Consider the following 24,195-nt stretch of genomic DNA (forward strand, 5'->3'; position numbering starts at 1 on the left):
CAAGTTCAAACGCTTGAACTAAGAACATACAAAGGTTTTCTTTTTTTGTGTCATCCGATGGTTTGTCTGACACATATACACATACCAAGTTTGGATGTGACACACATGTGGCATGCAGAATTACGCATTCCAATCTCAACATTCATTTCAATATTGCGTATTTCATACACATGTCTTCTTTTCAAACATACAAGTTCTTAAAGTAAACAGTTTTATTGACACACACTCCGTAATAAGAATTTCTAAAATAGTAACAAATATATATATATATATATAGTTATAATAATTAATTATATATTAATGAAAAAAATAGTAGTAATAATAAATTAGGAACCACGTACAGTATAAAATGTGGGAAATTAAATTAGAATACATTTTGTTACTGAGACTATTTATAAATTATAAGATACTATATATATTTTTGAGTAGTTCTTATTTGTTATTTCGTGCGCAATCTCTCTCTTTCTCTTTCTCTCTCTCTCTCTCTCTTTCTTTTTCTTTCTCTCTCTTTATCTATCTAATTATCTTTCTCCGTATTGAGTAAAAATTTTGAACAATTTGAAGAAAGCCGTTTATCGTTATTAATATTATTATTATTATTATTAATTTATTACTATCATTATTATTATTATTAATTAATTAATTTATTATTATTACTAAATAAATGTTTCTCGAAACATCGAGACAGAAAAATAATTAGTACGAAAAAAAAATAGTGTGACACAAAACATTTTGGAAGTTTTACCTTTTTTGACCAAAAAGGATTTCTGTTTCTCTTATAAATACACAAATTACTATTAAATCATGTAATGTTTTCAGCATTTTTTTCTGTCACCTTTTTGTGTATTTTTATAACAAATTACATAATTATAAAAATATGTATTTGAAACTTTTATTGCAGCACATTGTGGTATTATAATGATACAGAGGTGACAGAATATGTGCAACGTAGTACAACGCGGTTAGATGAAAATATTGCTTTTTTACAATCAATGTTGCAGCAAAAATTAAAGTGTTTTTAATGTAGTATAAATTTATTATTTACAAGAAGCTGAGGCAAAATGACAAACAAGAGGCCCAGCCTCATACGCACATGATGTAGCACAAAGGTAGCTTCTTCCAAATCATATTAATTTCATCCTATCGCGTTGTTAACATGTAGCCTTTATGGTGTTACACACATACACACACACACACATACGCGCACATACATTAATCAGTTAACCATATAACCTAAAATTTAAAAAGCTTTAAATGAAAAAGTGATGTGTGAGGACAATTATAAATTAATCTTGCAGTATTGTGCATATAATTAGAAATAATTCAAATATTTTATTCAAATAAATAAATAAGTAATGGAAACGATGCATGATTGATATAAATTGGAATTAAAGCGCAATAGTATTTTTTCTTGTTTAATTGACAAACAATCAACAATATGACGGTATGTTGTAGCTTTGTTTGATGTGGACAGGACACGTATTGACAAAAAATAATTATTGTTGGGCTTATTATCTTGCTATATGATATATATATGTACATGTATATATCATTCAACAATTCCACTTTAAATGTGAAGACAGAAACAAAAATGTTAGAAAAATTTTTAATTTTCTGTCATACACAGCAAATAAAGTGAATAATCTCGTGTAATAACATTTTTTCATAAAAAAAAAAAAATTATATAATCTATGCTTACAAGGTCAATTTGAATTTATTATATTGTTTTAGTGTGTATTTGTTGTTCTATTCTCTAATAGTATTTTATATTTTTCATATCTTCTATCGCTCAATTTTTTACAGATATGGAACTAAACATTGTTTCACTATAAGTACGTCATTGTGTGCCTAAGATTTATTGTAAAGGATACTTGTTATATGGACAAAGCGAGTTGAGAAAATATTTTGTCAATACATAACAGAGTACAACGCCGGATGGCGATCTGACGTCAATAAATTTTCTAACATGTTAGTAACTGCTAAATAGATAGCATTTCTATTGTTTAGTGGCAAAAAACATACGTGTTCAGAGAACTATTGCTTTCTGGTAAGACGTCGGATTTAATCTAGATTTATCGTATATATATCTCTCACACATATTTTTATATATATATATATGTATTTTATATTTATATACATATATATATATATATAAGACATATGGTCTATCAACTCCTTGATACTAATGGTACGGTTAATCGCGTTCCGCTTTAACTTTTTCTGGAAGAATCTAATAGATATACAAAGCAATCTAATAAAAGTTGCAATATATTAAACTTCCGCGAGAAACATGAGGCGCGTGATGAACTTACATTAGTGATACACATATTTGCAAAAGAAAAATCGAATCGAAGTTTTTGACAAATGATAAATATGTAAATTAAATACAAACAGCACGTACCAAGCATCAAAGATTTTGATATCTTGTCTATTATTTTTTTCCGACTGTTAATTTTTTGTGTCGTTTTTTTTTTTTATGAAGATCGCTCACTAGGCGTGTCAGCGTCCCGCGCTTGTAAACACGATTAGCGATTTGGACGACGCAGATTTTAGGGAAATTTAAGATTTATAAATAGATAAATGTTCTATTTGATCTCTCAAGAGATCTCCAGTGTACCTCTAGCTTTCTTACGAACGAGAGTAAAAAGGCACTACTTTTGCAACTCATACATCTATTTTTTTCTTAATATAATGGTGATACAGTAACATTCGCATAAAGACAATATTCGATGGATACAAACCTGTCAGTTCTCAAAAACAAAAATTGAAGAACATAAATAAAAAAAAAAGATTTTATAAACACACCACACATTCTTCGTGAGAGGAGTTCTTCGTTTTTAAACTGTTGACATTTGCTCCAAAGATGGTCCATCGAGGTACTCGTTAGAAAGATAATCGACAAGCATCAAAACGTACCTTTGATCAAAAGACTCAACAAGTGTAATAGTTCGGGAATGTCTCAATGTACGATAAAGCGATTGAAAGGACGCTATCGCATCGGTACGTGCCACTATAGATCGGAAAGTATCAAGGTACTTGACTTCGTTTATCTCAGTACCGCTCGTTATTACGATCATGACAAATCTATTCGCCGAATCGAATTAGTTGAATAATCAACAAGTTTTCGTTACTTAAGACTGTGTTCTTTGTTATCTCCAAGTATCTCGACGTGTACTTTCGGTAGATTAATTGACGATCTTTTTTACATTTTGCATTGCCAATTGTGAATCGTTACGACGACGCATCACACATTTATTTATGTAGTTCGCTATTGACTAAAATGTTTGCTCTCGCTGATAGAAGCGTCCGTCTTCATTGATTCTGCTTCCGGACAATTCCAGGTAGGCATTCTCGTCTGCTCTATCGTTGCCTACGAAAAAATATTCAAACATTATGTACGAATATTTCTCTTAATTTGTTGTTTTACTTTAGACACGCGTCTCGATAGTCGTATTTAAATTTATCTTCTTTTTTTTCTTACCGAACTGTTAGGGTTCTTGGCCATGAAAATCATAAGAGAACGGCTGCGGTTGCTAAACGGCCTCAGTTCGGCCGAATCACGGCCAGGACCATCTACCGTGTCAACGCAGTTACTGCTGTAGTAACAAAAAAAAAAAAGGAAGACCAATTGTAATAAACGCATTTGTAAATTTCATCAAAAAGTTCGTACTGTGAATAAAATATAACAAATATAATAATATAGCAACTATCAATTACCTCGAGCGTAATTCTTTCTGCTTTCGCTTAAAATGGATGTAAACCGCTATACAAATAATAACGACGAGAAATACTGCTATTGTGGCACCACCGGCGATACTAGCTGTCTCTAGCAGTACTTGTTGCCGCGAGTCTGTTGAAAAGAAACAAGTGCCATTTTTATTTTGTATCCGTTATTTTCATTGTCTCGCGAAAAAGATACGCGAATGTGTCTAGTAGATGTACTACTTACGTATATAGGAACCATCCAAATCTTTAAATTCACATCTCTGTCCGATGTATCCGTTGGCGCATCTATATAGAATGCAAAATTATCACAAGTTAACTTAATAGCAATCTCTCTCTCGATTATTACAATATATGTCACAAACAAAAATTATTTTAATTTCTCGATTTTATGCTGGCATTTCTCGCGACGTTATAATTCGATAATTTTAATTGACACTGCCGTTTCACACTTTTTAACGGGGAGATGAGAATTAAGAAATTCTTTGTAAAAATTTTTGCTACGTACGACATTTTACTAGTTCTTTGCGCCAAAATGCGAAACCGTTGAACAATTTAAAGATGTGACAGAAAGGAGACAAAGCGACTCTACTCGATCTAAGCGGCATATCGCGGTCGACAAAGCAAATACCGTGGGAAATGATAAGGTTGAGCGAACACGCGATGTGCTTCTCTCTCTTCAATTACTTCAGTGTTAATCCAATCACCTTTTTGTTTCGCACAAAAAAATATTCATACACAGTAAAAAAGAAAATGTTAATTTTAATTTGAGTGGACCTTTTGGGACATGTAAAAAATATGAAAGTAACTCATTCGTCATGTGTTATACTTTATTGACAAACTAGTTATGTTAAATACTTGACATTTTACATTTATATTTGTTATTTTGACTTTATTAAATAATTAAAAACTACATAGAAGAAATAGTTAAAATAACTCGTAAGAAATGTACTTCCAAAAGAACGTGATTATTCTTACATATATTTATATTCTTATTAATTATTTTGTTATTTTATTTTTACGTTACACTCAAAGTCAAAATAAAAAATATAAATGTGTCGTTTAACTGACATTTAGTAGTTTGTCAATAAATAACACATAAATGAGTTACTTTCACATTTTTGAATTGATTTCCTGTCCCAGGAGGTGTATTCAAGTTAAAATCAACATTTTCGTTTTTTTTTTGTGTATTGTTTGAATTCGCATCTTTCATCCTGACAAATCTCACCCCGACAAATACATTAAGTCAAACATTTATCTGACTTGGAAAAAGAACAAAAAAGAAAACCAATAAAGAAGGAAGGAATCGATAGAAAAGAGAAAACTGACAGATTTTTTGAGCACAGACCGATACGGAATTTTGACGTACGTGACCAGATTGAATAGTCAAAGATTAACGTCGAGACGTTAAACGAATTAAGGTACCCGTCGTCTTTCTTGGCGGCTTTTTCACATATAATTGTTGCGATATTCGTGTCGCATACCGTCTCGACGGTCTGAGAATCACAATAGTCATTCCGTGCGCGCTTCTGCATATGTTAAAATATGTGATTTAAAGATTCCGACTATATTTATTGCAGTGAAACTCTGCGGAAAAATGTTCTAGGAAAATGTTCCGGAAAAAAATTTCACAGGTAAGGCAAACTAACGTTACTGACTGTAATGTTGCGACGCAACGTGCAGAAAAAGATGATGGAAAAAAAAAAATCGCACACACATTGCATACTTACAAACAATTGTACAAGAGAGAGTCGACGATTTTCACGGTGAAACATGTGGCACCGTTCAAACAATACCACTCCGCGTAATCCGGTGGACATGTGTACATGTGGAATGTTATATTCGGCCGATCCGTTGACGTTGGCGGCCTTGGTTTTGGTGTTGAGCGCGACGAGCAGGCTTCTATATTGACAAATATACAGAAAACACAAATTAAATTGAATGTTGTACGTATTAACACACATCATATGATGTCTTTGCTCTCGCTAAATTGAGAATGAATAAACACGAGAAGAAAGACTTCTGCTGCAATTATCTACGCAAGGAGAGATCCGTTCTCACTATCTTTTTCTACGACTGAGGGGCGAATTACAAACATAAAGAAACATCCGCGTCACATTTTTAACACACACATACACACACTGCACATTTCTTTTACATAGCATTTAAGCGTATAATTCTAAACTAAAATCTTGCAATAAAAACTCTGGAATTCGATTTTTTTTTTTTTTATTACTTAGAAGATAGTTAAAAATGTTTACTTCAAAGCGACGCGCCGTTTAACATAACATCGCGCGGCGTTATTCTTACACTGTGTGTTATCACAAATAAATGTTTTCATATCCATATATTATATCCATGTCATTTCTAGACAATGTAACAAATTGTTGTTTTAGACTTCTTTTTCTAGACGTAAAACCAACTACTACTAATGATGAAACGTTTATTCTCATTATTGACACAAAACAGCAAGAAATGACTGGGATGAATAGGCGCTTTAGGAATTTTGTCGGCTTTTCCAGGCTCGTTGAACACAATGGATGGGTCACGTAGTAGTTTTCTTCTCGCTTTTTTACTCAGGCCCTCGTCTTTTCTCGAATACGTAGTTATATACGCCGCGTCGGGTGGCGGCGACCACCCTGACGAGAAACGACGAGAGGGCGGGAAGGCGTGCATCTCGCAGGCGCGAGACTGTACACAAAGCTGCAAAGTACGGCAGAGGCGGCAAAAGGTTGCATCTGTCCCGCGCGTGCCTACTGTCTGTCACCTGTTGTAATTTTACAATCTGCCGTTTCTCCGCGTCTTCTGAGCAACGTTCGCGCTCTGTTCTTCTAATCTACTCGGCAGGCGTAGTGTACTTTACCTTTCTTATCTCTTCACCTTATCGATATCTTTTTTTTTTTTTTTTTTAATACATATATGTGTTTACAATGTATGTATATGTGGCAAAATGAATCTTTCGCACACATTTCAAATGCACGTATCTCAGTGGTGAATGATCTTTACATAGGAAGTGTGTGGACGACACGAGTCTATTATCTCGACGGTTCATGTTGAGAGAAGGTAAAACGTGAACGTGTGTGTAATTGTCGTCTAGCATGAGCCGCGTATAAAATAAGCGCTTTGTCGCGAGAATTTCACTTGACACGACGACTGCATTTCGTATGATACTTTTTGTTGTCAAAGAAAGAAAAAAAATGTACAAGATTCTAACACAATGAGCGTAATAAGTAGGAACGAAAACGACACGGATGACCGAATCACCGTTTATAACAAAAAACCAAAAACAAGAAAGAAAAAAAAAAAAACAATGATTTATCCTTGATTGCGGTTCTTTTCTCTCTCTCTCTCTTTAAGTATATATAATAATATTAAATATTATAATACAAAGATATATAAAAGTTGTGTTATTTTCTTTTTAAAGTGTTGCAACATGTACTTATGTAAGTACAATAAATGTAAGTATATGTAATACCAACCTGCTACACCCAAGAAGGTGTAGGAAAGAAGCAGTAGCGCGAAGTAGGGTGGAATTTTGCATCCTCTCGTTATAGCAGTGGCGATCGAAGGGTTGGTAATGGTAGTAGCGGTATTAGTCGCTGTAGCGGGTGAAGTTCGTACAAGAGGATGGACAGTCGTTGTCTCGGTTCGATGGATTTCGACGTGGTCAATGTCGACTCGAGCGTTAACGTCGCTGCTGCTCCTGCAGGACCGTCCATCGTAAAGTCGCTGACGAAGACAAGGATGGAAACGTTCGAGACACGTTTCGCTGTCATTGTTGTCGTCGTTGTTCTCATTGACGTCGTCATCACAAACGTCGTTGCTGTTTCTGCCGTCATCGGTGTCCCTTCGATACCGTCGACGAGACGACAGATGATGATGACTACGATGGCGATGAAGATGGTGAAGATGAGGCGATGAGGAATAGTAAATGTTGGTAAGACTTTTGTCGTCACAGCAGACTTCACTCGTCGCCGCTGGTGAGCTAATCTTTTCGAGTTCTATGCCTCCCACCTCATATTCACTGTCGTTAATTTCTCTTTCTTGCGTTTCTTCGGCGATCCGGACTCCGCCACCTGGGCCCGAACTCCGGCGCACGTGCCGCCGCTTCCCTGAAACCAGATACCCGGCCGGTCGTTTATAGTGTGTTTTATCTTGGGTGAAGACTACGAGATCTCTACCGAGCAAAGCACCGGGCCTACCAGGCAGAAACCACTAATGTCAGTCAGCCAGGCAAGGATGGCTGGTCGGAGAGAACGGCCGCTATGCTGTAGGACATCCGGCCGGATTTCATTTTCAATATATTATACATAAATATATATAAAGCGACGCTCTTTTCGATCTTTCCGATCGCTCGCTGCGTCGTTCTTACAGACGGAAGGGAGGGAGGGCGTTTATATTTTTTTCACATGTAAAGTTGTATCAACAATGACTTTTAAAAATGTCTTAACAAAAGTACAACTTCTTACGTGTGCATTAACGTCTCTGTATGTATCATTCTTATCTTCCAAGAGAGACGAAGAGAACAAAAAAAAAAAAAAAAACAGAAAAGAACATCAATCACATCTTTCAATTATTTTCACTACATTATTACGAGTAAAATCTTGTGTGCATGTACAGAATTGTTTCCAAATCACTTAATCAAATTTGTTTTAATAGCAAACTCGAAGTAATTGCTGTCGTAAACGCAGCAGATAGTGAGTTTTATTTTTATGATTTTTATTCGAAAACCCACAAAAACTAAAGTTTGATTAACATGTTACGCGATAATAATTCTTTCGCGCTTTTCCTTCCTTTTCTAACGCGTTTTTTTCTGTCTATAATAATCAATAATATAATATTGTTATATTGTATATAAAAGTCGAACCCTTGATTCTTCGTTTCTTTTCGTGCAAAAAAAAGATCGGCAATTTTACTTAAATAATCATTTATTAATAGTTAACTATATATATGTTAACTATATATATATACATACATACATACATATATATATATATATATATATATATAGTTCACACGAACACATATATATGTGTTCACACAGTTTGTTAATAAAAAGTTCTAATTTTAGTTTTTCTTTATAATATCTTGATGTTCTTCGCGAACCGAGTCTAGACGTAACAATATACGAGAATTAGGAAGCTAAGCAATGCCAATACTTGCGGCAACGCGCACCTTTTCTTGCGAGAAATCTTATCGCTCGTCATGATTCTCTCGTGATTCATACGCGCTTTTAATTTATCCGACTGGCGATACGGACTGTGTAGAAATCACCGGTGTCGACACTTTTCACATGTCCTTCGAGACCCGATACCAGATCGAGAGCGATCGCGAGACGTCCTGACACACACCGGATACATTACAAATACGGTATCGAACTTCATTGAACTCCGCTAAAGTGAAAGAATTCCTCTCAGTAAAATTTACTTCTCCTCTCGTGTTGACATCGAGTAAATCAGTCGCGAACTTTTTGAACTTTTTTCGCGTTGATATAAATAAGTGTGTAATTCAATCTGTTTATATCTTGTACGATTTTAAACAATATATGGGAGAAAATAAATATTCGTATATAAAGTTCTCGTATTGTCCAACTAACGAAGAAATAAGAGCCAAATGCTGGATGATACGTGCGCGAAATATATATTTTTTTAGAAAATATAGTAATTCGTATTGAATTCGATTCAAAAATTCAGCTCGGACACTTGGATTTGGACTTTGTATACATAAACGACCCCTTTTACCCTTCTATAAAATTAAAAAAAACCATATATGAAACATATACGAAAATAATACATAAGAAAAACCTAATTAATCTCATCACACACACACACACACACACACACACATGTCGCGGTGTTGTAATAAATTTAATGTGTGTGTTATAACGGATTGCAAAGGGGATGGTGGAAGAAGAGAAGCGAACTTGCCGCGTGCCGGCCGAGACACGGTCGCCTCGTAAGTGAACGTTGCGAAAAGCAGGTAATGGCGTTGAAGTGCGTTCGGCAGCTGCTCGCTATGAATACCGTCATGAATACTCGACGTGGACGAGGTGGACATGTGTGATCCCGTTCGTCTCCTTTAGACTCGTCGTATGCCCCGCCTATAAGTGCTCCAAGTTCTCTATCGAGTATAGGAAAGATACGTCCTGCTCTAGTCCAGCGTATTATATTATCGAGAGCACGTTGCTTTTTTTATCCGTGTAGCATCGATCAGTTCCCCTTTTTATTCATTTCTCGTCTCTGTATTCGTTTCGTTTACCCTTCTTTAACAGAATGAGAATAAGAACGAAAGAAAGAGAAAGAGAAAGAGAAAGAGAGAGAGAGAAAGAGAGAGAGAGAGAGAGAGAGAGAGAGAGAGAGAGAGAAAGTTAGTGTCTTCGAGGGCTTTTGAAAATGTCATTTTGTTTACACACACTTCAGAATTATGATGTTTGTCAAACTTATAGAAATCGAAAGCTAAGTAGAAGCGGAAAAATTATCTCCCTAAATATCTTGTTTTATCGGAAACATTATCTTTTTTAATTCTTGTAAAAAAGAAAAGTGACAATCAGTATTTATCACGATGATTTGCCACGGATCCATTGGCCACCTGACAGAACAGAACGCGTGTTTGATATCTTCGCGCGCGTCTCCCACTCTCTCATTTCTAGTTCACTTTTTTTTAGAAGATTTATTCTCGCGATCGTGCAGAAATCTCACGCTTTCGAAGAGACTCGCGCTTAGATTTTATAAACTTCGTAAAGATAGACAGAGTATATAATATATATTACAAATTTTTATACACACGGGCAAGAGCAACAGGATTGTTCTTTTTGCGTCAACGTAACATATTCGAAGTTATGAATTTCCGTGTTTAGACGAGACGCAGCTGGTAGCGGCAGACCGGTCTCGCTAGTATTGGAGACCCTTCTGTTCGGAAAATTTCCGCTCTCCCCTTCTTTCTTCTTCATCTGTCAGTAGCTGCAGCTTTCAAAGGACACGTGACTAAGCACGCCCAAGATTTCACGTACACATGCACGCGTAAAGGTTTTGGATATATGCATACATATATGTATAAAAACTTTATGTGATTTATATAATTATCTATATAATTAACTATTTAACTATATATATAATTTACACACGCATATAACAGCTCTATCATGTTTAAGAGATATATATACTCGATACAGTGATTTGATAACACCGACGAGATTAAGAGCGAAATGGAAAGGGGGAGAGAAGAAAAAAAAAACGTCACACACTATCTCTCAATTATCCTCACCAAACAAAACATTATTATACTTGTATCTAAAAATGTTATCATTACAAGATTTTGATGTATTGTTGTTGTTTTATAATTAATTATCTCTCTTGATAGTTAAGGAATGGTTTAATAAGCTAGGCAAAGACAAGAGGGAAAGAATTGAAAATATAATTATTTAGGGTACTAGTGAGGCTATGGAAAGAAAAAGAAAAAAGACTTAGAGAGAAAAAGAAGGTAGAAAAAGAAAAAGAAAATAAAATAAACTCTAGTCAGGATGTGGGAGAGGAGGAGGAAAGAGAGATAGATTAACTATTTAAAAGAATGAAAATAGGAAACGTATAAAGGGTATAAAAGAAACTAATTTAAACTAAACTAAGATAAGATCATTTAAGATAAATAAGTTAAAACAGTGTAATATAAGATGGTGTAGTAGAGATATATACGTGTGCATATGTAATATATGAAATATGTGAGATAAGATTGTATGCTTGCGTAAATGTAAGATAGTGAGAATTAAATTAAAACCAAACTTTGCGATATTTTGTGATGTTTTGTATATTTTATAGTGTGTATTTTATAGTGTAGGAAAGGTATAAGAAAGAGAGAAGAGATTAGATAGAGCAGGTAGAATCAGATCAGTAAGAATAATAGATATAGCAACGTGCACGAAACACGTGATATGAAATATGATAAGATAGGATAAGAGACAAAAGATATGTTGTAAGAAAGATGTAACCACAAGTTCCCTTCTTGGCCGCAAGGCTGAAGTATCAATAAATAAATTAATTATCTCTCTCGCGTTATATCTCTCCCGTTATCGAGCTTGCATTCAGATTTCGCGGAATTTCAGAATACGTTTACAAAAATGCGTTAGAAATATATGTGTGCGTATCTATAAACGTAAAAATTAACGCTTGTTAGAAAAAAATAAATAATAATAATAATAATTTACGACCATTTGTGACCCGAGACTGCGAACTCTCGTACACAAGCGTGTCGGCGAGATACGTCGAGAAGCGTGATCAATTAGAATATAACCTAAATTCCAGACGATTTGCGATTCGAGTTAAGAATTATTATTTCACCGAGTCGAAACAGCAAGAAACTTCAACCTTAAGATGCGACACTGTCGGCAGGGAAATGGCCAATTATTAGGAAGAACGTGGGTTGTAGTTACAGTCGCGCTAGCCTCTAGGGCTAACGTGCGCGCGTTTCGTCTCGCTAAAAATCACCTACTTCTTCTGGCAATCATGCCGGTAATAGAAAGAACGTTTTCTCTTTGAAGAAAAAAACACTCCTAACATAATATCGCGCAAGTTAGGTGCGCGGTTTTTGTTTTTTTTTTTTTTTATTTATTTTACGTAAAGGTACTTATCGTTTCAGCTATACTGAATTATCGCGACAGAGAAATAGCGGATTTTTGTCGTTCTCGATTTATAATATGAATCAATTTTTACACACGTCGCCTTTCGAAAACGTAATTGATTGTCGGCGGTCGAGTCCGCTGGCAATCTTTCTATTTCGCTATATATACATATAACGTAGTTTTGTAATTTTTATAGTTTTTGATAGCAAACATGTTTGTATTGCATTCAATAAAATGCAACGAAAACTCAAAGAAAGCTACTAAATTAGTGGAAATGTATTTAGCGATGTTATTCATGCTCACGCAATTGCGCCAAAGTTGGTCACTATGTAGTTAATTACTTCCGGATTTCACTGTATTCTCACGCAAATGTTTTTACGTATCGGCACACACTGTTGTAAATCTGAAAATGAAGAGCGTGCTATTCGAATCAGACAAAAACTTGAAAAGCTTTACACTCGCAAAACTATTGCTAATCACTCTGTGTGTGTCACAAAAATAGTAATACAAAAGATGTTAATGTTAAAATATACGTTTAATCACATATGTATGTTTAAAATTCCAAAACTTTTTTCTATATATAATTGTTAATCGTCATCTTTATCAAATTACGTAGAATTGTTAGTTGTATCATTCAGTGCTTTATCTTATTTGTTCATATTTTATAAAAAAAAATGTTTACTTCGATAAGATACTCGACTATGTAAACCTGCAGCAAGGCGTATTGCGCTGTGTTTAAAAGCTATCATACAAAATGACACGTTAATGCTATCATAGAGTGACTTAGTATATATTTTTTTACTTTTAGAAATCAAAGTCGTCGAAGAGGATGTGATTGTGTGAATAATATATTCATAAAATTAGCGTTGCCAGTATTTAAGTTTTTTTTTAACAACATTAAAACAAAATTCGCATGAGGTGAAATTTCATTCGTGATAAACCTTTAAGTATCAAAATCATGTGTATCCGTACTCGATTTTTCAAAAACGTTACTCGATTCACAGGTAAGGATATTTTTTTTTTTTTTTTTTCCACTCATTTCTCGCGCGCCGGTTTGCAGTTTACCGTAATATCTCGGTAGTTTCCCTCTTTTCTTTAAAATATATATATTTTTTGCCACACTGTAATAATATATTGTAATATGCAACATGGATCTGTGGAGCAGCCGACTTGACGCGATGAGCTACGCGAACTGAGTTAGCAGCCGGCACATGGCCGGTCCGCATCATGCTTTTCGATGCCGCAGATGGTTCCTCCTGTGCGCGATTATGGTTTTTTTTTTGTCATGTCGTGCCGCACGCGTGCTGGCGGCAATACACGTAGGTATACGCTTCTCGATCGCTTTTCGTTACACAAAGTTGATCAGTCTGCGAAAATGCTCCGCAGTGACATCACCGTCCTGTCATTTTACGTTCTGCAATGCGCAGCATGGCAGCGCTTCACCCTGCTGCCATTCGTCGGCTATCTTGACGTAACCCGTAATCGAGCGCTCTTGCCATATTGCAATTTTGTGAAATCGCGCGTAATGTTCCGTACGAATATATAAATTTATCGGAACAGAAAATATGGGATTTACCTCCGAGTTGTTTTAAATGCGGATATTATACGCAACAAATATATAATTTTTAAAGAGTAGCACGTACTTTTTCGACATGTTCGATATTACGCGACAAATATTCTCAAAGAAGTAGCACGTATATTTTTACGACAAAGTTGAACTTTAATTATTCATACTAGGGATGTGTGTGCTGAGTTAATTCGGGTCGCTAAGTCCACTCGGGACGCGATTAACACGCAAACCGCTAATCTAAGGGTTAAACCTCTCAAGACTATTCGATTTAGCATTCTATAAACATCTGGACTCACTGGGACGGAATTCTTTTTATCAACTATGAGAAATATTCTTGAAAATTCTCTTTTGAAGAGAAGCATGAACTTTTTAATCGCAACTACATGAAATTTTTCACTATCGGAATGCCAAGTCTCCCACACGCGAAAGAAGCTAAGAAATAGGTATATATTGTGAGAAAGATTTTTCACTTGTTCTCCGTAACTCGGCATAAATCGACGTAACCACAAATTAAGATTTGTCCGTTTCGAACTGAAAAGAAACTGTGCGCTCACCGTTACATAGCGGGACGTAAGAGAGACAAATAGTTGAAGAAGTAAGGGTCACAATAAGGGTAATTATAAAAAATTAAGTGTAAAAAAAAAATTAGCAAATATACAAAAAAGTGAAAGAATGAACAAGGTGCCGTTTCGGTTTCTTAAGGAAAAGAGTAAAGAGAAGCAGGCAGGGGGTGGTCTCTCGCCGGGTTCTACACCATAAAACACCTGGCTTTTCTACGTCTGTCTTTATGCTCTCGCCCTCGTATCGTCACGTGCCTTCCGATCTTTGTCGTGTCCCAAACTGGCCCCCTCCTGCGAGCTCTCTCTCTTTCTCGGCCTCACGTCGGTGTCAAAAAACCCCTTGGTTTGGCTTTATTTTGTATGCGCCGCAACGAATCCAATATCTATATATCCGACAGTGCCACCAGTCCATTAACGTTTCGTACCGAACCGAATCAAACGCGTGAACGATTTAACGTGTACCATCAGTGGTACCTGTGACACGAAAAATGTTAATTTGCTTGACAAAATAAGTACTACCGAGGAAAATCGGTCTTTCATCAAAACTGCCAATAAATTTCGCTCACTTTGCTACAAGTATTTAGCGTCTCTTAGGAGAAAAAAAGATCACAGAGATTATTGACGAAACAACCGTGACTAATTTTTCAAAACACGGTTGCACAATGCGTACCAAATGCATTTCTATGATCTCAAAAAACGAAGAAACAAGTAGAAACGGTTGAAAGTAGAAAACCCGAGTTTCACATAATCGGATTTACAAAATTAATTTTAAACTTCTTACCAGTCAAACCTCTTTATTGTGACTTTCCGTATTGTAGGTAGATATCTTCCCAATGCGAGCGAATTTTTAACGTGGATTTTTCTCCTCTCGTGCTGATCGTTCCACCACTTAAATTCCCATCCCTCGATGGCGCACGCGCGAAATAAAAAATAATCTCGTGACATGTTTCAATGCGCTTTTGTGAGATTTATCGCGTAGAGTGGGGAACGGGAGGAGAAAGTTACAATATGGAGAAAATTCGATTCCGACGAAAATGACAATAGAGAGATTCGACTGTGATATTGAAGACAAATTTATATATGTTCCTTGATTAAAAATCTCGCTAATTCCTGCGAGCGATAACATATAGTCATGAAGTGTGTAAATATTTCTGAAAGCGATGGGACGCGCGATTCAAACTGTCACAACTCGAAGTAACTTTATATGCGAGAAGACATTCTTGTGTGTAACAGACTGTACATACACAACAATTCGTGTACTATTTACTATCGGGGACGCACAGCTTCAGACTGCGTGTAAAATTTCAGACGATCGTTCGCGCACACACATGTAACACTATAGTCAACTAGTCAATGTTCTCGTTTACGTTTCTCCCTTCCTATTGTCTCACGGTGATTGAAAATGTCGACTTAACTCACAACATTTTGAAAGGAAAATACGTACACATAATTTATTACGCTTTTGATACTTTTAAATGATTTAAATTGTTTTGAAATAAAATATTTTATACACAGATATAAGAGTAAATTTATATAATATGTATATATAAAGCTATTTGTAAGTATATTTGAGTATTAAAAAATAAACTCGAGTATTTCGATATAAAAAATCTAGAATATCTTTTTAAAATCGTTTGAACTATTAAAAAAATCAAGTTTGTACATCAGTTGCTTTATTTAGTCGAGAGTCAAACAGCGATTCAAAGTTTTTTCATTTCTAATCATTTTAATTATGTATATATATATATATATATATACATATATATATATATATAACAGATTATGTGATATATATTACCAATTAATTTAAATAATCATTTGGGTCAATAAAAAAAATTAGTTGGCCAGTATAAAGCTATTTATTACCCGGAGCACTTAACACATTATATACAGTCACGTATTAATACATTTTTTGTATATTGATCGTAGTAGTCTGCGGGACACGTATTAATTTTTCGTATATTGTCGCTATTCTGTTATTTTTTTTTTTTTTTTTTTGAAGTTTTTTCCTTTACCGGCGCAGTGAAATTGCCAAAAATTAGCCGCACCACGTAAGTTGAAACACGCGAAGTAACGTGTATTTAAGCAATCGCTTGGGCTGTTTCAACTTGAAATTTATGAGATTTTATGAGTTTAAAAATCAAATTTCTAGCTAAGCTACAAAATTATAGTTGAAATAGTCCAAGCGAGATTAAATGCCCCCGGAGTTCAAACAGCTTAGCCATAAGTTTGGTTTTCGAATTCACAAAATCTCACACAAATACCAAGTTGAAATAGCTTATGCGATCGCTTAAAGTGTCCCGGGCGTAACACGTAAACAAACCAATAATTCGCGTAATGTGATAATCAAATAAATAAGCACGGTTTTTGACTTTTTAGCGCTTTGTTTTAATAAACGTTAAATGGATCGGTAAAATTGTCGCGATTGAGAAACGCAATTAATCTCACGTTCTAATTGTAAAACTTTCACTGACAATATGCGAGTTTCAACGAACCTGCCCGGCATTTCAAGCGCTTTACTTTATCTTCTCTCATGACAAATGTAAATCTTTTGCCCACATGATATTCTTAATTTTTTTTTTATTTATTTTTTTTTTTATGTTTTTCCTCTCCCTTTACATCTAATGTCTATATTTTTAACGGATGTTCGAGAAAGAAGAATGTTTAACATTCCGTGTTTGTCATTCGAATAGAAAAAACAAACGAGAATAATCGATATCACGGGAATAACGAGAACTTATCGTCACAAATTTTGTAAGAATTGTGCGAAACGACGGCCGATTTCTTCATACCTCTCGATAGCTATCCTCTGGATAAATTCCTCTGAGAATCAATAAGAGAACCAATTTTGGGAGATATCTTCTAGATAAAGTTATCGAAAACTTATTTAGAAGTGCAAAAATTGCATGCGAGTATGTTAGGATAATCGATGAGTCAAACCGCGGATATCACGAATATCCGGAGAGGTGATGAGAGTGGAAATAAAAAGTTATCGCGCGCTAGACAAGCTCTTAGCGGCATCGTCTAACGCACAGTCTTAGTCTTCTTATTCTGTCTACGTTGCTCGCCATACGTACGTACCTACATAAGTTTACATTTAACAGCGTGCCATGGATTGTAAGCTACAAGTAACACGCCTCCGGCCAGTTTCGTAATTTGCGATACTATTTAACGATGTGTTTCTAAGTGCTCTTTGAATTTATGATCACTTACGATCGATTTACCGAATGCAGTCATTGATAAAAAAAAAAAAAAATAAATAAATAAATAAATAAATAAATAAATTTAAAAAAATAAAATGATAAGCGTGGTCAAGTAATTTTGCAATATTTATTTATATACTTTTGTAATAATGCGACGCAATGTCATCAATGCTAATGAGTGCCATCACACTCGCGAGTGAAACAGCACCTGAGTAGATTATTTTATTACGTGATTGTTTTTCAAGAAATGATGATATATTTCAATTTTATATATAGGAAAAAAAAAAGCCAAACCCTTTTTTTTTTGTAATAATATATAGACACGTATCGTATATGTATATGAATAGATACAAAAAAATTATAATAGAGCGTGAGAAAGATTCCGCGTACGCGAAATTAGAAAACAAATCTCTTCGTTTCTCGTGTAGAAGCGAAAATACCGTATATCTCTTGCATTTCGTCTGGTCTCGAGCGGAAATAATGTTTGATGCGTCAAACTGTCGCGACACGACTATGCGCCTCACCGACAAAAATTCGCGGCTGGTGCGAATGCAGATGTGCAATAACTGTGTCTTGTACTAACCTGAAAGTCTGTCGATGTAACGTTGCATGCCCGTATTGGAGGATACGTATTGAAGCGCTGATCTAACAACTAGGATCCCATCGACGATCTGCATTTTCGTGTTTTTCTCCCGCTTTTTCTCGGATTCTCCGTACTGTTTCACTCTCTTTTCTAAACTTCTCTTTCTCTCTCACTCTCTTTCTGTTTTATCGTCTTCGTCTCTTAAGCGCGCACGAATCAGATGGAACGCACGTCGAAGCGAGATGGAGTGACTGGTGCCGCAGTAGGGGGGGAGTTGGGAGATGCGGGTTGACGCGGTTGTGTTCAGTCTAACCTAATCTTTCTCGTTCGTCTCCTTCTATTCCTATTATTCCACATGCATCTCCACCACCTCCTTTTTTCTTCCACCACCTCCACCTCCACCTCCACCACCTCCACCACCTCCTCCTCCACCACCACCTCCTCCTCCTCTTCTTCTTCTGTCACCGCCACCGCTGCTGTCGCTTCTTCCTCCTCCACCACCTCCTTCTTCTTCTTCCTCTTCTTCTTCTTCTCCTCCACCACCTCCACCAAGATTCACCACGTCCGCCGCCGTTGTCGCCACCACTTCCTTCTCCCCTCCTTTTTCTTCCACCACCTTCACCGTAAAGACACACACACAGAAAGATTAGCAACCGATTGCTTCAGTCTATGGCACACACGGGACTCTCCATTCTATATTCAGAGCAATCTCTTTCCACAGTTTCCAATTCCGATTTGCCTCGACGGTGAACTATAAGTCAGATCGTTGTTAACGTATTGCGCGTGATACGCGTATGTCGCGCTAGTGAAAACTCCGTTAACGAACGAGGAGAAATGAGCGGTCGCGGTCGCGCGCTCGCGCCGCGAGCGCGAGAGTGAGAAGAAGGCGCGGCGCGCCGTGTTCACCTAAGTTGAGCCGCTAGTCAACTACATATGTATGTAGTCAGACGGAGACAACGCGAGTCGGGTAGACGCGCCGACGGAAGCTGTCTGGCTCTTTCGCGCACTGTATTTGTGTATGTGTGTGTGTGGTGTCTATGTGTGTTTATATGTATATATATATATATATATATATATATATATATAACTCTGACACACGTTTACACATACATTCACTACGGCACGTGCACTCACTTGTCTCACTGACGTCTCGTTTTACCAATTATCAATATAAGTCCGCAGCGTTAAAGAGATCATGCAAACACGTACTGTTACTCCCGAATAGTGTGCCTGTCTCTGCGTAAGAACCTGCTTTTTTTCTTCCCTCTCTTTCTCTCGCTTTCCCTCTGTGTCACGTTGAGAGATACGTTGTAACCAATACGGATGTGTATTCACCCAGTTCTATTACTTCGATATCTATTCTCTCTCCTCACTTTGTATTACTTTAGCCGTTCGCAGCAATACTTTTCTCTCTTGCGCGCTTCCTGGAACTCGGGTGTGTGAACAACTTGGTTTCAAATAGACGAAACTATACACACACACTCGTACTACGCGTCCAGAGCACTGAGAGAGAACTGTATTCGCTCGATACCTCTTCTTGATTGTGAACCAGCAACGCGCTATCGTGGTAAGCGAGAGTATTGTTGTAATATTGTCATAATTATCTCAGTCCTGATGATCGTATCTGTCTTGAAAGCGCTTGTTATTGATAACGTTGTCATATGTATCATCGTGATGTGGTTATAGTGTCACGATTTTACCTCAGAGTTTTCAACGTCATGAAATCAATTGAGCTTGTGCGAATGATTGTACGCGGAGTCGTAACACGACCCGAACAAATCCGACGTGCACTGTCAAACGCCAAACCACAACCAACCAGACCGACCCACACCGACTAAATTGGAGTTAAACAGTCGAGCACGGTCGAACCGAATGGTGCCGAATGGCCACTGTATCTAGTTCGTGAGACAAACCTCACGCGAGATCGGATGAAAACACTTCTCCCCCCCACGGTAGACACTGTGCGCACGCATTCAATAAAGCAGCGGAACATCGCTCAAGTAGAATCGCACCAGTCAACAGCCATGATTCGCCTTAGTCAACTTCTTCTTTCGTACTGCCGTCCCAATATCCCGTACACACGCGCGCTGATCGTGCATGCGCGGAACAAGCGTTGTGCGAACAGACCTTTAACAATAGATTCCACTTGGCGCTCGTAGCAATCACGCAGGTCGCGTTCACAATGGTTACGTTCGGAAAACTCAACGGTTGAGAGATCATCATCACTTATGATAGGACTATTCTTCAAAATCTGCTGCGGTTTCAAAAGTACGATCCAATCAGAAGTGATTATCTCTCAACCGTTGTGCAACCGTTGAGTTGTCTGAACGAACGCCAATGTCCAATCGCACTGGGGGTCGTTTCTGTATCACGCAGTGTAGTGAAAATTACAAGAGTGAGCAAATTTACTAAAATATCTATGATCTTATTGGTCAACAACTAGTAAATTTACTCACTTTTGTAATTTTTACTACATTGTATGGATATAGAATTTGAGAAATTGAATTAATTAATTACAATTATATCACTGCTTACTTCTGCACTTCAAAAGCGTCATACAAAATACAAACGAGAGAGTTATTTAAAAGGACGTTTATGTTGGAACAGACGAGGTTTTGTTTTTCCGGTTTCTCTTTTCAAATTGAACGCAGTATATATATTCGAGAAAGTTCTGTCCAATGATTTGCTTTTGTGTGTTTTACTTGCCTTAAGGTTTTTCGTGCGTCATGGTTTTTAAGCGCTCGGTTCTGTTGAACGCGCCCAATCTGTGTGCGCCACAATGTATACACATGTTCCAAACTAAACACATCCATTTAATCCATTAACGACTATTGCGATTATAACACCAGTTCCGCACAGTTCTGTATGTGAATACTGTGTGTACGTTCGTGACATTTTCCACCGCAAACTTCTTTGTTATTTTCGATTACTCATTGATTAATTGCGGTGTTTGGAGTAAATTCATAACGAACTTTGTGTGATTTGTTTCTATTTTTGTCATTTATTTTACTTTCCTCGCACGCCATAATAAACAATGTCTACAAAATCCACAGTGGATTTGCGAACAGAACTGGCCGAGTTAGTAAAACGTAAAGCCGAAATCGCAGTAAGTGTGAATATATGTAGTAAATTTTTTTTATGACAAAGCATCAAAACATGAACATATAGTGTAAATTGCATATTTACATAACAAATACTGCACGCACACGCGCCCGCGCACACACCACACATACACACATTCTCTTTTAACAGTAAAACAATACTTTTAAACACTTATAATCTTAGATGTGCATATAATGACCAACTGTATATATCTGTGCTACACTCAGAAAGAAAAAGGTGGACTAAAACTAAATATTTAATAAATAATTATTAAAAATTTTACATTGAAAAAATATAAAACTTGTCTTTCTCAGTTATTTTTCCTTTTATTACATTTATATATATGCTGTTGTTAAATCATCACATTACAAATATAGAATAAAAGAAAAGAAGAAAACAAAATATGTACCAACCAATGTTTACAAAACACAATGTTTGCAGGATACATTAGCTGGTTTAGAACGTCAAATATATGCCTTTGAAGGAAGTTATTTAGAGGATACACAAGTATATGGAAACATAATCAGAGGTTGGGATAGATACTTAGCAAGCAACAAAACTACTAACAGTAAAGCTGATAAACGCAACAGAAAATTTAAAGAAGCTGAGAGATTATTTTCTAAATCATCTATTACATCCATGGCAGTAAGTAAATACTTATTTCTGTATAAACCATTTTACTCTTTTATTCATATATCTTTTAATAAATAGTTTTATATACAAATTTACATATAAACTACTATAACTATACTATAACTATACTATACACATATAAACTACTCCTGTATTTTGTTTATTATTTTTATCTTCTTTACAAATAACATTTTGATATTCAATTCAAAAAACTCGCACGTGAAAATTTACACGCGAACAAATATATATACGCATATATATATATATACGCAGTTTTCCGCACAACAACCTGCGATCGGCTCGGATGACCGAAAATATATTTCTTAGTTTAGTAACTTATCGAGCTTCAATAAGATTTAATTGTTAAAATAACATTTAATTTATCTGATATAGAATTCTTTAAAAACATTTTTTTTATATGGAGCGTGTGTATTATTATTGTCATTTTGTGTTACAGGCTGTTACAGGACTTGTAGAGAATACACAAGAAAAAAGTAAGGATCTCAATGGATATTAATGATCTATTTAGAAAAATTATATATTCTTGTATTTTTTACATATCTTTGTTTATTCATATTTTTCTGTAGAAATAATAGCAACATTATGAGTGCATAAGTAGTTGTCTTTTTATTTTTAATTGTGGTGTTTTGTATTGTGTTATTGTACATTTAAGTAGAGTGTGTTTGCACTATTGTTTTTTTTATTTGGATCGCTTTATCTTAATAAAATTATACTAGTTTGCATCTACTATATAGCGTATACACATGTGCACATATACACACATACAAAGCGCACGCACACAGAAGAGACAAAATGAGTGAGCATAGTATTATTAAAAGGTGATTCACAACTTTGCTTATTGCACACTTGCCAAACTATATAAATTAAAAATTCCTATTCAACATCACACACACATACACACAATCTACTCAATTTTTCCAGAGTAAAACAATTGCCATAATAATGAGGCATATTACTTGATTTATCATAAGGAAGATAGTTTTTCTTTCTACATTTAAATTTTTTATTGATTTCTATGTAAATAATTTTGCATGTATCTTAAGATAGGTGTGATTATATTGATTTAAAAATATTATTGATATAAAATTTTATATAAGATTGATATAATTTTATATAATTTTATAGTGTAACAATGAAATATAAGTATAACAAACAAATGAATATATAATAAAAAAGAATTATTTTCATGTAAATAAAAATTTGATTAAACGATGTAAAAAAAGGTTTTATTTACTCTGCACACACGTGCGTGCGTATGAAAACGGAGCGCACACGCATGAGTATAGAGACAAACACAATTTTTGGTTTTAATATCCACTTATGCATTTATATCATGACACTTGCAATCATTTGTATTTATTGTTGTTTTCTTCTCATTTATATACATTTTTTGTATCGTTAACACAATTCGTTCCACTTCCAGTTGAACGATACAGCGAGTCGGAGTCTCAGATTGGAAATAGTGGCAGCGAAGACAATTGCAACTTTGGCAATTCGAATGCAATTCCTTCCGGCAATAATAATAAAGAAACTAGTGGAAAAAATCATACTTCTATTCAAACAGGATACGTTCAAAATAATGGCACTATTAATAGCTCGGATAATACTTCAATTCAATTTACAAATGGATCAATGACTAATGGCAACTTAGAACATGTTGCTACACCTATCAAAGAATCCCATAATAATAGCAAAGACCCTAATAAAACTAAATCTACAAATAGTGCAAAAAAGAATAGTAATAAAAGATCTAGAAATAGGTAGAATTGTTCTCACACATATATATGTGACGCTATAAATAAAAAGTTTGTTTTTCATATATTTTATATAAATGAAAGCAAAATTTTGTTTGTATTTGTTTTTTATATAGATGATTTGTTCATGTGTAATATCAAGATGTTAATTTTATGAGTAATAGAACAAAGCGTTGCCATTGAAATTGTGTGTGCACGTGTGTATATACGAATACATATGCATACACACATTCATACACATGTTATTTCTGCCTTTTATTAAATAAATTAATTTTCTTATGATGTGTGTACACGCGCGTATATGTATATATTGATATTCTACGTAATATAAAATAATGCGCTATATCTACTGTATTAGTTTTTGAAGCATAAAATTGTCAAAAAGTTAATTCTTAATTTTCTAAAAAAATTTATTTACTAACAAAAGAATATAAT

The 24,195-nt window shown here is 35.3% G+C and overlaps 3 protein-coding genes across 3 annotated transcripts; 1 reads left to right on the forward strand and 2 right to left on the reverse strand.

Moving 5' to 3' along the window:
• Positions 1-878: 878 nt before the first annotated feature.
• Positions 879-18,631, reverse strand: LOC109855760. The gene is made up of 7 exons (XM_020430329.1): positions 18,251-18,631; positions 7,203-7,835; positions 5,454-5,625; positions 3,950-4,011; positions 3,718-3,850; positions 3,482-3,596; positions 879-3,370 (listed from the first exon to the last, which is right to left on the reverse strand). The coding sequence occupies exons 1-7, from the start codon at positions 18,342-18,344 to the stop codon at positions 3,269-3,271; spliced, it is 1,311 nt and encodes a 436-aa protein (XP_020285918.1). The 5' UTR covers positions 18,345-18,631; the 3' UTR covers positions 879-3,268.
• On the reverse strand, positions 18,597-20,470 carry LOC109855743 (forkhead box protein D1-like). The gene is made up of 2 exons (XM_020430296.1): positions 20,378-20,470; positions 18,597-18,866 (listed from the first exon to the last, which is right to left on the reverse strand). Exons 1-2 carry the CDS (start codon positions 20,468-20,470, stop codon positions 18,597-18,599), a joined length of 363 nt encoding a protein of 120 aa, XP_020285885.1.
• Positions 20,471-20,987: 517 nt separating this feature from the next.
• On the forward strand, positions 20,988-24,030 carry LOC109855751 (chromatin modification-related protein MEAF6). The gene is made up of 4 exons (XM_020430314.1): positions 20,988-21,356; positions 21,794-21,997; positions 22,443-22,479; positions 23,430-24,030. Exons 1-4 carry the CDS (start codon positions 21,285-21,287, stop codon positions 23,768-23,770), a joined length of 654 nt encoding a protein of 217 aa, XP_020285903.1. The 5' UTR covers positions 20,988-21,284; the 3' UTR covers positions 23,771-24,030.
• Positions 24,031-24,195: the final 165 nt, after the last annotated feature.

The sequence above is a fragment of the Pseudomyrmex gracilis genome, unplaced genomic scaffold (genome assembly GCF_002006095.1).
Source record: "Pseudomyrmex gracilis isolate BER0280 unplaced genomic scaffold, ASM200609v1 scaffold_98, whole genome shotgun sequence".
NCBI classification, from domain to species: domain Eukaryota; kingdom Metazoa; phylum Arthropoda; class Insecta; order Hymenoptera; family Formicidae; genus Pseudomyrmex; species Pseudomyrmex gracilis.

Bases quoted from the DNA above. Each gene is read 5' to 3' on its own strand.
- LOC109855760 (XM_020430329.1), bottom strand. From the start codon at position 18,344: ATGCAGATCGTCGATGGGATCCTAGTTGTTAGATCAGCGCTTCAATAC. The intron at 4,012-5,453 runs GTAAGTATGCAA...CATTCTATATAG, and splicing joins TCTCTCTTGTACAATTGTTT to ATGCGCCAACGGATACATCG. The intron at 3,597-3,717 runs GTAATTGATAGT...TTGTTACTACAG, and splicing joins CAGAAAGAATTACGCTCGAG to CAGTAACTGCGTTGACACGG.
- LOC109855743 (XM_020430296.1), bottom strand. From the start codon at position 20,470: ATGATCTCTCAACCGTTGAGTTTTCCGAACGTAACCATTGTGAACGCG. The intron at 18,867-20,377 runs GTCTGTTCGCAC...TTTACGGTGAAG, and splicing joins AGTGGAATCTATTGTTAAAG to GTGGTGGAAGAAAAAGGAGG.
- LOC109855751 (XM_020430314.1), top strand. From the start codon at position 21,285: ATGTCTACAAAATCCACAGTGGATTTGCGAACAGAACTGGCCGAGTTA. The intron at 21,357-21,793 runs GTAAGTGTGAAT...CAATGTTTGCAG, and splicing joins AACGTAAAGCCGAAATCGCA to GATACATTAGCTGGTTTAGA. The intron at 21,998-22,442 runs GTAAGTAAATAC...TTTGTGTTACAG, and splicing joins CATCTATTACATCCATGGCA to GCTGTTACAGGACTTGTAGA.